The sequence below is a fragment of the Mastomys coucha genome, unplaced genomic scaffold, assembly GCF_008632895.1.
Source record: "Mastomys coucha isolate ucsf_1 unplaced genomic scaffold, UCSF_Mcou_1 pScaffold5, whole genome shotgun sequence".
In the NCBI taxonomy this organism is placed as follows: domain Eukaryota; kingdom Metazoa; phylum Chordata; class Mammalia; order Rodentia; family Muridae; genus Mastomys; species Mastomys coucha.
Window position 1 is genome coordinate 73658334 of NW_022196911.1, and position 15164 is coordinate 73673497.

At 48.4% G+C, this 15164-nt stretch overlaps 2 protein-coding genes across 10 annotated transcripts in view; both read left to right on the forward strand.

The window, feature by feature from the left end:
• The window catches only part of Sez6 (seizure related 6 homolog), a 49671-nt gene extending 47549 nt beyond the window's left edge, over positions 1-2122 (forward strand). For 5 of the 8 annotated variants that reach the window (XM_031352186.1, XM_031352184.1, XM_031352190.1 and 2 more), the window contains 4 exons: positions 270-308; positions 553-670; positions 757-859; positions 1040-2122. In XM_031352186.1, coding sequence (XP_031208046.1) covers positions 270-308; positions 553-670; positions 757-859; positions 1040-1072 — 293 coding nt within the window. In that variant the 3' untranslated portion in view covers positions 1073-2122. The remainder of the gene's footprint in view (positions 1-269; positions 309-552; positions 671-756; positions 860-1039) is intronic. The other 3 variants (XM_031352185.1, XM_031352187.1, XM_031352188.1) reach the window with 3 other exon arrangements.
• A 3520-nt stretch (positions 2123-5642) lies between these two features.
• The window catches only part of Phf12 (PHD finger protein 12), a 48830-nt gene continuing 39308 nt past the window's right edge, over positions 5643-15164 (forward strand). Inside the window, exons 1-2 of one of the 2 annotated variants that reach the window (XM_031350653.1) lie at positions 5643-6355; positions 6996-7177. In XM_031350653.1, the coding sequence (XP_031206513.1) occupies positions 6290-6355; positions 6996-7177 (248 nt within the window). In that variant the 5' untranslated portion in view covers positions 5643-6289. The remainder of the gene's footprint in view (positions 6356-6995; positions 7178-15164) is intronic. The other variant, XM_031350651.1, reaches the window with a different exon arrangement.

The window sequence follows — 15164 nt, forward strand, 5'->3', positions numbered from 1 at the left end:
CCCCCCCCGCCTCCGCTGCCACCACCACAGTCTGGACCATAGAACTATTCTAATAAAGAAATTCTATGTTGAGAGTTAGAAGCACTTGCCTGTGCTCCTTCCCGTTCCCCGTCTTTGCTAGTCTCTGATCTAACATCACTAAGACAATTCAGGAGTAGGCTCTCCCTGGTCAAATCCTCCCCATGATCAGCCCGGTTCTGTGCTCCTTGCATTGATGGTTTGATCCATCAGGCTCACCCACCGCCCTTGGCCCTCCCCTCTTGTTCCAGCCTCTCTGGATGGGTTCTACAACGGCCGTAGCCTGGATGGTGAGTCCCCAATGCTTGAGAGCCAGATATATGGTCCCCCCCCCAACACCCAGCTCCCAGGCCGTGGGTTCCCACAAATGAAAGGCAGAGAAAGAGCAGTTTGGGGCCTGTCAGGGCATTAAGCTTCTTGCCTACTATAGGCAGCTAATGGGAACTGGTCTCCGAGTGTCTTTAAGAAGGGAGGGGACAATGGATCCAAGAAATGGGGGCATCAACTCTGATCCTACCCACCCTTTGCTTTCAGTTGCCAAGGCACCTGCCACCTCCAGCTCTCTGGATGCTGCCCACATGGCAGCTGCCATCTTCCTACCACTGGTGGCCATGGTGTTGCTGGTGGGAGGGGTGTACCTCTATTTCTCCAGGTGAGTCTGGCTTTTCTTCTTATCCTGCATACCCAACTCACCACTAGCCTGTACTCCTAACTCACAGGCTCTTTTGTCCCCCACAGACTCCAGGGCAAGAGTCCTCTGCAACTTCCCCGAACTCATCCTCGCCCCTATAACCGCATCACGGTGGAGTCAGCATTTGACAATCCAACTTATGAGACTGGAGTAAGTATCCATGTTGGCCTCAATCCCTCTTCAGGACTGGTTCTTAGATCCCTTGGTTGGGTATGCCTGCCTGAGGGCCCTGCCAAGCCCTCCACAGCCCTCCTACTTTCCCCCCTTTGCCTTGGGAAGGCAGATTATCCGGGCTCGACAAATCTGCTACAAGTTTCCAACTCCCCGCAGTCTCTTTCCTTTGCAGGAGACGAGAGAATATGAAGTTTCCATCTAGGTGGAGGCAGCCTGGGGATGCACGTGCAGTCCCGCATTGCAGGCCGGCGGCAGGGCTCCTGGCTCCCTGCTGTCCCTTCACCTTGGTGGCAGGGCTCCTGGATCTCTGCTGTCCCTCACCTCCTGTACATACCGCCTGGGAAGAGACACCACCAACCCCTTCCCTGCCTGCAATGCCCCAGTGACCTATTCTCTTGGCACCACTGCCTGCTTCGGGCCCTTCTTGGGATTCAGGGGCGCCTGCCTCGGGTAGAACATGGCTGAAGCACATTACCAGCAGCCAACATTCTGCTCCTCTTTTGCCCTGGACCCCCAGCCTGGAAGTTGCAGGCAGAGCAGGGGTGCTTGTTACACATAACCACCATCCAGCCCTGGCATTCGAGGATTCCAGAAGAGCTGACTTGACAGTGGGGGTGCCCCTTACCGGGCCAACTACCAGAGGCCAAAATTGTTCTCAACCATGACCTCTTGGTAGTCCTGGCATGCCAACACCAGCCCCTCAGGGAGGTCTCTAGTCCCTCTCTAAAGGCTCAGAATTGGACAGTTAAGCCTTCTGCCCTGTCCTGGGGAGGTGATGATTTAAGGAATCCTAAAAGGTTCAGGGACTCTTATCACAAGCCTCGGCTGGGCCTCACTGGAAAACTCATGCTCCACACCAAAGCAGGACACCCTACGGCTCCCTGTCATCCCTCTACCCTGAGGAGGGAGAGCCCTTCCTTGAAGTTTATCTGGCTGTTACAAATGTCCCTTTTCCCACCAGTCCCTCCTCTAAGCTACTTACCATGTTCCCCCTTCCTGACACTATGTTATGGCATGCCAGGAGAGGACAGGTACATTCTGGAGAGGAGCAGATATCCAAGGACCCAGGAATGTGGCACAGAACAGAAGTCAAAAATCCCCAGGAGGAATCTCAGTCCATACCGAAGGCCACTTTGTACATATGATGTATTATATGGGGTCTGGGCTCCAGCCAGAGAACAATCTTTTATTTCTGTTGTTTCCTTATTAAAATGGTGTTTTGGAAAAAACAGAACAAAACAAGCAGTTTGAATGGTGATTTCTTGGAGGGAAAGGAGGTGGTAGATGAATGTGATGTGGACCTTGGCGCGCCAAGACCTGCTGGACCCACCAATCAATCATACCCAGATTTTATGACAGAAAAAAAATGTTATATGTAGTTAAATGGGTAACACTGCCCCAAAGATGTTATGTTATGGATGGCAGGTGAAATGAGAGGCCCCAGCAGCTAATGCCACAGGGATGTGGGAGCTCAGAAACTTGAGTGCTCATCAACCTCAAAGCTTCATTTCCTCTGCTTTGCCAGGGCTAGAGCCATATGCCAGCCCAGCCCAAACCCCTTTTAGTACCACTGGATTGCTGCCAAAGCCCGAAGTTAGACACACTGCCCCATCCACTTTTTCCTGTTAAATGAAGCTTGAGAGATTGGAATCAGAACCATAGATTGAACCCTTGTACATAAGGCCTAGCTTGCCTTGGCTTCAGAAAACATGGAGATGGTGAGCAGGAGGGATGGGCAGCTCAAACACCCCTGAGACAGGCAAGAGCCCTGCCCATGGGCTCTTTAAAGTGACTGCTGAAAACATACATACAAACAACATTATAGAGACTGAGCAGGTTGTAGTTATGCATTTAGAAATGTGTATATGCATATGTATATATATTCACATATGTAAGTGACAATTAATTTTAAAAGATATCATGAACTTGAAAAGGAGCAGGAAAGAGTATATGGGGGGAGTTGGGAGGAGAAAAAGGAAGGGAAATGTAATTATGTTATAATCTTAAAAAATAATTTTAAAAAGCTGGGTGGTGGTGGTAAATGCCCTTAATTCCAGCACTCAGGAGGCAGAGGTAGACAGACTTTTGAATTTGAGGATGGCCAGGGCTACAGAGAGAAATCATATCTCAAAAAAAGCCATAAAATAAAAATGAAGAAAAAAATTTTAAAGTCATGACTGGCCAAAACTTTAAAAGACTGCCCCTTCCCTATGTCCCCTAAAGCCCAGGAGGCAGGAAACAGAAAATTACGGCACTCAGAAGCTGTAAGACAAAATGTCCCTGAAGAAAGACTAGCATCCACTAGTCTTCTGTTTCTACAAGTCTTCAGCAGGAAGATGTGGACCAGAAATTCCTGCCAGCCTCTATCACGAGCCAAGGGGTTCCAGTTCATTCATAGTGCAGTGCCTAGATGGACCACAAGAGGTCGCTTCTAAAGGCATTTCCATCCCACCAGCTCTCCTTCTTCAAGTCCCCTATAATACCCTAAGCTGGAGCTCTCCAAGGTGGCACCAAGTCCTGCCCCGACTGGGCTGACCTCATCCTCAAGCTCCAAAAGAAAGGTGTGTGGAGTGATTTGTTCCTCTGGAGTTGGCTCTGTCAACAGAGCCAACTCTCATTTTCCTCACTAGCCCACTGCCCGCTCCTGTTTTCAACTGCAACGGATGTGTGGATCAAAGCAAAGCCTTGCTCACTGGGCGTGTGCCAGTGGCTTACTTCTTTGTCCAGTAATACCTCCAGGGTGACATAGCAGCACAGCTGTGCTCTGGCAGTATGAAGGAAGCCAATGAAAGAGGGGCTATAAGGCTCCAGCTTCTGAGGTTATGTAGCAGGAAGGGGGCATAAAGCCTGGCTTCTTCCACTCAAGGAGCCTAGCTCAGCCCTCTCCTCTGAGCATCACAACGCAGACCTTTCCTATAGCTGCTAGTCTATTGTTGGCCATAGCGACAGAAGAGCAGCCAATTTGCATGGCAATCTCCACTTCTCCATGACATTATTCTTTCTAGGCACCAACATAGGGCCACCAGAGAAATACAAAGTCTCTCTCTCTCTCTCTCTCTCTCTCTCTCTCTCTCTCTCTCACACACACACACACACACACACACACACACACACACAGAGAGAGAGAGAGAGAGAGAGAGAGAGAGAGAGAGAGAGGCAGGCAGACACCTGCACACAGAGCACTAAAACTTCACAGAGCACTAAAACTTCACACAGATATTTATGCCTCCTTTGACTTACAGTCCTGACTGTCCTAAAAGGAGGAGCAACAGTTTCTCAGAGACAATAAACACAGTGTAGGGGACAAAGTCTGACCTATGAATCAAGCAATGTTTCCTTTTTAGGTTTGCTATAAACTCAATATGCAGCCTAAGCAAACCACTGCTCCACTCTATGTATCTGGAAATGAAGAGTTTAAATCAAATAGTCTCTAAGTCCCTCCCAGTTTTACAGATCTGAGAATAATGTGTGCAGTAACATAAAAATGGGTTTAGGAGACGCCAGGCGTAGTAGCACATGTTGATCCCAGAAATGGGACCGGAGGCAGAAGCAGTCGGATTTCTGTGAGTTCATGACCTATCTAGTCTACATAGTAAGTTCTAAGCCAGCTAGGGCTGCAAAATAAGACTGTCGAAAGAAAGGGCGGGACATAGTTGCATGTCACCAATGTTAATTAATGCCTAGTGGGGTTCATTCATTCGCAGTTAGGCAGAGTATCTGTCCATATTGGAAAGTGATAACAAGGGAATAACAGCGCACACCCAAAGAGAAGCTGTCTCTTTGCTCAGAATGCGAGGTGAGGGGCTCAGACTACAAATCCCAGTGTGCAATACGGTGGCTTTCAAAATTATCCTTTCCCGGCAGGCTTTTCCCTCTAGTACATCCTACGGTACGTGCGGCACCTGCACGCTGAACTACAACTCCCACAATCCATCAGATCTATCGCGATTCTAACTACCAGAGTGCAACGCGTTCCCGTTTACCCTTTGAACACTGCGCGTTGCAAGATGGGGATTGAAGTCAGCTGTAGGCAGGTAGCTGGGCGTTGTCAGGATTACGGACTGTTTGGGCTTTTGACTTCCTCTTTAAGAGTAGTTCTCAGGGACAGTGGTTAAGAGAGGGTAGTAACAGACAGCTTGAATTATCCTTGCTTCCATCGGGACCCAAGGCAGCAATGTTCGTGCTAAACTTAGGTGCCGGTAGTGGAAATTAAGTAGAAATAGCATCCATCCAATCTGCCACCAAAAAGGATTTTTTTTTTTGTCGCAATTTTTTTCTCTTTACCAATATGGCGGCCTAGTCAAGACACACCTGACACTGGACCCAAACAGTCCACTACACGATTCATATGGGTATTGCTGCGGCCGAAGGCCTACCAAACATCACATCACATGCTCCTCCTTGGTCGTGACTGAGGACTCCAAGGGCATGGTAGCCCAAATCTCATGACCAAAATGGCGAAAGGAGAAGCTTTTTTTTTTTTTTTTTTTTTTTTTGTGCAGGCCGCCAGGTACAATACGCCTGCGCGTGAGGAGGGTGTGTTAAGGGACGGGAGGGTGGCAACCCAACGCGCCTGCGCGGGACCCGAGACCGTGGTCTGCACACAAACACCAATGGGCGAAGCGTCTTCAAGTTCCTGCGGCTGCGCCATGACCCCCTACGCTCTTTCCCAAGCGCCTAAGCGAGGCCTCAGGTTCCGCCCTTTAATCGCAGTACGCTGGCGCACGGCAGGAAGGCGGTGCTTCTGGGCTCCAGGCGAATGCCAGCGCGGCTGCGCGCTGGGGGGTACCCCATCACCGCGGCTGCGCGGGAGCCAGGCCGCCGGCTGTCACTGCGGTTGCGCGCGGCGAGCGGCGATCCCGGGGCGCCTGCGCGGGTGGCTTTGCGGGCGCTCGCGGTAAGTTTGCGCCAAGTGCGCGGCAGCCGGGACGCAGACGGCAGCGGCGGCGAGAGGCGGAGCCGGGGGACCACCCCCCATCATCCTCCCCAGAGTCACCTCACGAACCACAACCTCACCTAACCTCTCACCCCCTCCCTCCGGTCCCCCATCCCCGGGATGGCAGCGCCCGCTAGCCTTCCCGGCTGGACCAGCGGTCGCCAGCGCCAGCTTTAGCCTGTGGGCCTAGGCCCCGCCGAGGCCTGACCCCCGGAGCCGGGATCCACTGTGCAGCCAGCCGCCGGGCCGGGGCTGAGGGGTTGCTCCCCTCTCACGGCCCGTGGGGAGGACGCTGCCGTCCCAGGGACTGGGGGCCGGGGGGTGGGGGGGAGCCAGGGCGAGGAAGTCGGAACCTGTGTTGGGAAGAGAGAAGGGGACCGGGGGTCAGAAGTACTCCCTTCCCCTCCTCCCCCCTCCCCCCGGGGCTGGGGGGGCCGGAGCAGAGAGCGCCCAGCCCGGGAGGTGGATGAATGTGGGAGAAAATGGAGACCAAGACGATCGTGTACGACTTGGACACGTCGGGGGGGCTGATGGAGGTAAGAGTGGCCCTCATCCTTTTCCCCCCAGTGCCAGGAGGGAACCTCCGCCCCACAAAGCCGGCCCTAAGCTCGAAGCGCCAGAGGGCCGGGAAAAGGGGGGGGTTCTTCCTCACCCACCCAGTCTCTTCCTCTCCTCTTTGCAATTTGGGGGACTGAGCTTAGCTTCCGAGGACGTTTGCAGCAGTTTCACCTACCCGCCGCCCTCGATTCGCTCCCTGAGGCTTCAGCCCACTCCATTTCATTGCACCGGCAGGCCTCCCCACCCCCTTCTTGTCGGCCCCTTTGTGCTTCCCCCTGCACGTCCGGGTACCAAGCTTCGGGCCTCTCCCGAGCCGGGCTTTGGAGTCCCCCACTGTCCATACAAGGAAGTGGCAAGAAGAGAACCGCGCACCCTCTCCCCATCCCCCTACCCTGATCCTCCCCATTTGGAAGGAGCTTTTCTTGTTGTTCCGCTGGAACGCAGTTAGGGTGGGCTCCCCTTGATTCCGGGGACCGAAAGGTTCTGGAAGCAGCCTGGATGGGAGGAAGAAGGACAAAAGGGGGAAGAGGGGTGGGTGACGGAGAAGCAGCGCCGGTGGGACTACGGGCTGCCCGGGAGCTCCGAATGTGCACACACGCCGTCTGTATGTGTGTGCAGCAAATCCAAGCTCTGCTGGCTCCCCCCAAGACGGACGAGGCAGAAAAGCGGAGTCGGAAGCCGGAGAAGGAGTCCCGGAGAAGCGGCAGGGCCACCAACCACGACAGCTGCGATAGCTGCAAGGAAGGTGGGGATCTCTTGTGCTGCGATCACTGCCCTGCCGCCTTCCACCTCCAGTGCTGGTAAGGGCTGGGGACCCCTTTGGAGCCCCTTGGCAGACCCTACTCAGCACATTCCTTCACCAGGCCTGTAGAAATAACGGGAGCTTGCAGCCGCTAGCCGACTCTAGTCGCTGGGGCGAGCGCCTTTGAGCCCTTGGTATTTGTCGGGATCAGGCCAATTTGTGGGAAGGAGCAGCAGCGTGTCTTGACCCCGGGGTGGGGGTTGGAAGGAGTGAGGTGAGCCCCGTCTGAGATTGGTTGTAGATTGGGAGCCGGGACTGAGCGGCCGAGTGCGGCCGCCGGCAGCCGCGGCGGCGGGGGAGGAAGGGGAGGAGCTCCAGTTCTGTGCCGCTTGGCGGCCGCGCGCGCCCGCCGCCCTCAGGGCTCCTGCCTGGCTGGGCTCTCCTTGGGCTTAGTGCGCGGAGCCTTCGGCCAGCCAGTTCACCCTGGTCCTGACTCAGGAGAGCGGGTGCTTGTGATGGTGCAGGAAATCATGAATGGTGTCTCTCGAGTCCACTTCTCTGCCTCTGTGTTTACAATATGGCGACCTGCCTTTAAATTATATTTTTATTCTCAGCGCCATTTTGGCTGCATATATGATTTGCAAACGTCTTCGGGAGAACGGTGGAGGTAGCCCAGGAGCCCTTTCTGCAGAAGCTCCTTGAGGGACCTAGGCTCTTGCAGGCTTGATCCCTTTCTCTGCAGCTTGCCCCCTGTTGCCACTACAGTGCTGCCTCCCTCCTTCCCCCTTCCCTCCTCCCTACTCTGCTTCTGCCTCTTAGGAAATCGGGCCAGGTTAGACAATTAAAATTGCCCTTGGGCGCCGATTTCTCTTCTCTGCTCTGGTTCAACGAGCCTTTCTCCTCAAAATTCTTTGCTGCTGGGGCAGGATTGTGTTTGGTGGCTCCGGAAAGACAGTTTTAAGGGGCTGAGAGCTGGAAAGCTGTGCGCTCTCCCACCCCCAACAGAAGGGGGGAGGGGTTGATCACCCGCTGCGCTGCTTGATCTTTCTCAGCCACTCAGCCCAGAGCACTCCTGCAAAACGAGTTTAAACTATCTTCTGTCCCAAGACCACCTTTTTGCCCTGCACACAAATCTCACATCTCTATTTCGAACCCAGATAGCCTCTTGTTCTGTTCAGCAACAGTTGACCTGAGGCTAGCGCCTGGGAGAAGAGGACTCCTGGGGTTGGTGGGGGAACTGTTTTTTCCCATTTTGATTGAGAAGGAGGGGGTCCTGTTCTTTGTTTTGTACCCTTGTTTTTTAAAAGGTGTATAATAAGGGCTCTCAGTTCCACCACATTCCAAAATCTCTTGGTTTGTGTGGAATAGTGCCTGCTATATTTGTACTAATTTCACAAATGACTGATACTGGGCAAATTAGGACTGTGGTCAGAAGTTATGTGGGACATTGTCATTACTAACTGCAAGACACTTTTGCTTATAAGGATACCCCACCTTGGCTTGTAATGTTCCAAGGGCAAAAATTACTATCCTGGAGGAAGCTTTGCTATTGGCCTTTAATTTTTTTATGATGAAGTGCGTGCCGCCAGCAGTAAGGGCCTGTAGGTTCTGTTGTTAGCCTTTACTGCCTCTAAAGTATGATCCATCTGGAGAAAATCCCTCTCATCCAGTTTTCTTTGCTGTTCTTTTCTGTTTGGGATGTGGGAGGGTTAAGATGGCCTCACTCTGTAGCCCACCTTGGCCTTGAGCTCACTTGAGGCATCCTCCTGCCTCAGCCTCCAAAGTGCATCATTGTATCTGGCTCTCCCTCCCTGTTCTTGAGCACTGGAGAGATTTGTACTTGAGTCTGTATTGCTTACTTTTTTGTTGTACTCATTTGATATATTACTCGGACTTTTAAATGTCTTCTCTTTCTCTTTTTCCTTTTCCTATAATTTTTGAGACAGTCTTGCTGTGAAGCTCAGTTTGACTTGATATTGTATTTGTCGTAGAGCTCAGGTTGACTTCCAACCTGTGCCAGTCATTCCTGCCTGGGATTACAGGTGTGCACCACCTTGTCCAGATAGATGTGTGTGTACACACACACACACACATATATATATAAGTGTTGGCTAATACTAACTCTATGGTGAAGTGGTTGTGAGCTAAGGTTGGTAACTCCTGTTGAGTGAACATTTGATGCTCTGTTATCTTTTTAAGAATCTCATTATGTAATAATGTTGAAATTATTTATTAGAAGTCTGAGGCATCTTAGGAGTACTACACAGTGGTGAGGAACAGAGTTTGGATTTCAGTATCCACACACCACCCTGGGGTGTCCGGCATAGCCCATTAACCCCAGCTTGGTTGGGTAGGGGGCAGGGGCAGGGTTATTGGCACTTAACTAGCTTCTAACCTTGTTGAGATCCACCGGTCCAGGATAGTTTAGCTGAGAAAACACCCAGGTTACCTGCCTCTGAGGAATAGGCAGAGAGTAACCCAATGCCTTCTCACTTTCCCAAGTTCAGCACACTTAGGACACACGAACTCACATGCAGACACATACTTTAGTTTTTAAAGTTACTTTTTAAAATTTATTTTAGGGGGGTGCCATGTAGCACAGGTGGAAGTCAGAACAAGAGTTGGTTTTCTCCACTGTTGTGGTTCCTAGGGATTGGACTCAGGATGCCAGGTCGTCCTGTTTGACAGCAATACCTTCATCTCCTGAGCCATCTTATTCCTAAAATAAACAACAACAAAGGGCTGGTGAGATGGCTCAGCCAGTAAGAGCACTGACTGCTCTTCCAAAGGTCCTGAGTTCAAATCCCAGCAACCACATGATGGCTCACAACCACCCGTAATAAGATCTGACGCCCTCTTCTGGTGCGTCTGAAGACAGCTACAGTATACTACGCCAGAGCAAGTGGGGCAGGAGCGAGCAAGGCTATCCTGAGTTCAATTCCCAACAGCCACATGATGGTTCACGGCCATCTGTACAGCTACAGTGTACTCATACACATAAAATAAATAAGTCTTTAAAAAAAACAAAAACAAATTGAGACATGGAGAGTGTGCTTTTTGCCTAAGGTTGAGCCTCTAAACTCTAAAGCTAAACTCTTGAGTCTTCTAAGATGAGCATAGAGCTTGTCAAGTTTTTTTTGTTATTGTTTTGTTTTTATGAGTACATTGTAGCTGTCTTAAGGCATACCAGAAGAGGGCATCACATCTCATTGCAAATGGTTGTGAGCCACCATGTGGTTGATGGGAATTGAATTCAGGACCTCTGGAAGAGCAGTCAGTGCTCTTAACTGCTGAGCCATCTCTCCAGCTCCAGAGCTTTTCTAAGTTTTAACTATGGTTTTTTAGCTGGAAGGAGAGTGAGGGAAGGGTGTCTAGTTGTTGGCTAGACTCAGGCTTGCTAATGCTATGCGTTTCGTTGACTATTTACCTCTTTTTCTGAGACCATGAATGGGTAATGAGAGATTGGAGAATAATAGTAACTGAGGTAGGATTTGTTTTACTTTGTCATTTCTCCCTGAAGGTGTCAATACTAAGTGAACCACTGACTTATCTGAGTTAGTCTCTAAGCCAGAAAACATTCTATGTCTTAGTGAAAAGGCAAGAAGCCATCTTTTAAATGAGAGTCCCTTAGGTGCTCTCAATTTATAAGTGAGGATTTCCCCCACTTTTGTGTTTTTTTTTTTTAAGCCATGGTCTCTCCAGCAGTATTGAAATACTAATTCAGCCAAAGTTGTGAGGTCAAGCAGTTAATATGTGAGAAGATTTTGGTTCCTGGGTGTGTTTTCAATAGTTTTCCTGTTACTGCTTCCTTGTATGGGGAAAGTTAGACACTGCTGTGTTTCCTCCTGCTTCCTTCCCTTTAATACGTGCTGAGACTTCATTACTTAGATAAGCGTAATAATAATAGTGTCCCTTATGTACAGAGTGTATGAGAATGAGTGGACATTCTATGAGATGATTGGGTACAGGTTTGCCTGCCTGTAGTCCCAACCTTCACAAGGATGCGGCTAGAAGAGTGAAAATTCCGAGCCTGCCTGGTCTGTGAGGAAAAGAAAAAAAAACAAGCAAACAAACAAAAGGTCCTTTGTCTGGATTTTTTTGCCAGTCTGCTTTATGATAATCAGTATATATTAAAATATCCCAGAAATGATTCTTTTGGTGGGATGGTACTGGGAATTGAACCTAGTTAGGGCCTGGTTAATCTCCTGCCTTAGTTTCCCAAGTAGCCAAAATTATAGTCCTGAAATTACAAGCCTAGACAGAAGTGATTACTAGGTGAACCTTACCTCTTGGGCTTAAGACAACACTAAACCAACCATTCATTACTTTACGGGAGGAAAGGACTGGTCACGTCTTGCTTTTGTCCTACCTTTTCTCTCAGGGATCAAAGTACTATGGATAGTCGTTCTGGTTAGGATCTTTCTGGGTTTTCCTTGGGTTATGATTCTCTGCATTAGGAAATGAGTTGCACTGTGCTTGGTGTTATAACCTCAGAGAAACAGCAGGAGTTAACTCTGCCTGGCCCTGGAGAACTGAAAGGTTTTCAAGTGTTTCCTGGTGACCCTGATCCTGTCAGCACAGTGGTGTATAAGGTGAACCTTCTGAAAGTTCTCTCTACATAGATTGATCTCTAGAAATCTGTTAAAAAGCAGGATAACTGGGCTGGAGAGATGGCTCAGGAGATGTGAGTACTGGCTGCTTTTCCAGAGGACCGGAGTTTAATTCCCAGCAACCACAGGGTGGCTCACAACCATTTGAAACTAGTTCCAGGGGATCAGATGCCCTCTTCTGGCCTCTGGGCAGCAGGAACACAAGTGGTACATATAGACATGACACACATGAAATAAATTTTTACTTTGTTTAACTTTTTTGAGATAGGGTTTCTCTATGCAACCTTGGCTGTTCTAGAATCCACTCTAGATCACAGTGGCCTCAAACTCAGACATCTGCCTGCCTCTGCCTCCCAAGTGTGGGGATTAGAGGTGTGTGCACCACCACTGCCTGGCTTAATTTTTAATTTAAAAAAAAAAAATGTAGGCTAACTGGTAGAGCTCTAGTTGTTGTTGATCTATCTTTCTGTTTGAGTTGGAAAGGATTGTTGTCACTGATGGGGTGAACACCACAGAGCAGCATTAATGAGGTGACTAGAAAGGCTGGTTTCTTCTCAAAACTTCATGGAACTTTGCTCCAAACAGACGGACCAAAATGGTCTGATTGAGAAGTGCATCCACCTTGGCAGATCTCAGCGTGGTCCCTTCCTGTCAGACAGATTTCTGTAGCATTTGCCTCCGTGTGTTATATTTGGAATTGTTGGCCGGCTTTCCTCTTTCTGGTGTTGGCAGCAAGATCTAAAATGAGGTTTTCGAAGAATAAGAGTGAAAAGGTCTCTGTGCGCAGGCAAAACTGAGCTCGGCTTGGAGTTTTGTGTGTTTAATTTCCAGCGTGTCATAACAAAGGTTTCACACACACAACAGCATCTACAAGTTTTCTGTCTTGAAAAAAAATCTTTTGCTCTAAACTTAAAGAATTTTCTGCCTTTATTGGGTTTGCCTCATTGGGCTAATAGCCACCCAGTGAATTAAATACATGGAGGTTGTTTGTTTGTTTGTCTGGTTGGTTCTGGTTTGTTTATCTCATGAATTTGCTTTTGACATCTTGAGTACCTGAAGAACTGCAGGTGACAGTGATTGCTTTTCCTCGCTCCTGGGAACCAAGACTGTCCCATAGTCACTCATAGGACACTCATCTGCAATAAACCTAAGTTGGTTTTATAGTATTTTGTACACTTATTTATTGTAATGAATTAGGATCTAGTGTTTATAACCATCCACTTAAAAATGGAGAGTCCAACTGTAGGTCAGCTTCATAATTCATGCTTTCTGACTTAATGTGGGGCGTGGCTGTAAAGTCTTAGATAAGTGATTAGTACAAAGACAAAGGATGCTCATTATTTAAATATATTAGAATAGGGCAAGGCAGAGGGGAGATAAGGTGGCTTGGCAGTTAAAACACTTGCTGTGTTAGCATGAGGACTAAGTTCTGGCCCCTGTACCCACATAAATGGCAGGTGGTTGTGGCAGGCCACCTGTAATTCCAGCTTAGGAAGGCCACATACAAGATCCCTAGAGCAAGCTGGCTAGCAAGCCGGCTTTGGTGAATTTGCCTCAAAGAAAAAGGTGGAGGAGTCAAGGAAGATTCCTAACCTCAAACGCCAGTTCCCACGTGGCACTCATCTGCACACACACTGTTCAAGTAAGGCAGAGACAGGAGACTCACCATGAGTTTAAGGCAAGGCTAGTCTTACATAGTGAGACCCTCTCCCAAAATGGGGGTTGGGGAGTAAAGATTAAGAACACTAGGGCTGGAGAGATGACTCAGAGGTTAGGAGCACTGACTGCTCTTCCAGAGGTCCTGAGATCAATTCCCAGCAACCACATGGTTGCTCACAACCATATCTAATGGGATCCGAAGCCCTCTTCTGGTGTGTCTGAAGACAGTGACAGTGTATTCATATAAATAAAACAAATAATTCTTTAAAAAAAAAAAAAAAGAACACCATTGTTCTTCAGGAGATAACAGTATGTAACTCCAGCCCCAGGCTATGATACCCTTTTCTGGCCTTTGACATCAAGCATGCACATGGTACTCAAACACACTAACTAACCCCAAGCACTTTTTTTTTTTAATTCAAAACAAATCAGATGTACTTTTTAAAATAATTTTGGTATATTTATGGCCCAAATGGCTTGAGTTTAAAAGGAAATAGTAGATATATTAAAAGTAGTACAGGAGGTAAATTCTTTGTGATATGTGTTGTCTTCTGGTGCTGGAATCAATCCTAGGGCCTCTCCCTTAGTCAAGTACTTTATTACCTAACTATATATCCTAGCCCAGGTGCTTGGTTTTGTTTGTTTTGTTTTTGAGACCAGGCTAGTCCATATAGGCAGTGCTGGCTAATAATCCAAGATTCTTTTGTCTTAGTACTACTGACCTTACTTTCGATTATGAAACCATTCCTAGCAAGATGGGAGTTTTCATGGAAATTAGTGGCACTGTTGTAGTTTTGTTTTGTTTTGTTCTTTTAGTTTCTGAAATTACCATATTAAATGAAAGGTGGGCCACAGTTAAGACCTCACCCGTCCCTTTTGTTCCTCAAGGGTCTCACAGTACATTACAGATGTGGTCCACCAACACAGAGGGCAGCTTCTCACTTGGTAATTTTTTCCAGACATAAGTATACAAAAGATGTATTTAGATCTACCTTAATTTAAGTCTGGAGATAAGATTCTTATTACATGGTGTACATTCTTAGGTGTACCTCCAGTAATGTTAGTTTGGGTTTTTGTTTTTAAGGCTTTTCAAGGGAATGCCTGATGACTTGTCTAGTTAGCACAGAAAGGAAATTCAGGTAGTCAGCGCTGATAAGTGCTACTGTCTTGGATACCTAGAACTCCTGCACTAGAAGGGTGAAAGTGGTGGAATAACCAGTCTAAGGCCAGCCTGGGCAATAAAGCCATGGAAAGGATGGATAAGTGGGTATGCCGCTACTGTGTATCGAATGAATATCACTTCTGAGTGAAGAATAAGTGACATGTAAAATTACTCTAAGGGAGTCAGCATTTCAAGTTCATTGCCATAGCATTTATCAGCACTTAACAGTATTAGTTCCACTGTATAGATAGATGTACCAGTTTTGCTTACCTGTGTGTCAGTTGCTGGACGTCTGGGTTGTTTTTCCTTTTTGCTGTAATAAAGAATGAGGCTGACAATGTTCAGGCACAAGGTTTCTTGATGGGTGGTTGGTTTGTTCTTTGTTGCTGTCATTGTTTGTTTATGATTTTGGTTTTTCAAAACAGTATTTGGTCCTAGGTATCCTGGAACTCGATCTGTAGGCAAGGCAAATTGGCCTCAAGCTCAGAGATCCTCTTGCCTCTGCCTCTGGGGTACTGGGATTAAAGGCCCAGAAAAGTACACGTTTTTAGGTGTGTGGATATTTTCATTTCTCTTGAATGTGTACCTAGAAGTGGAATTGTTGGATTATGTGC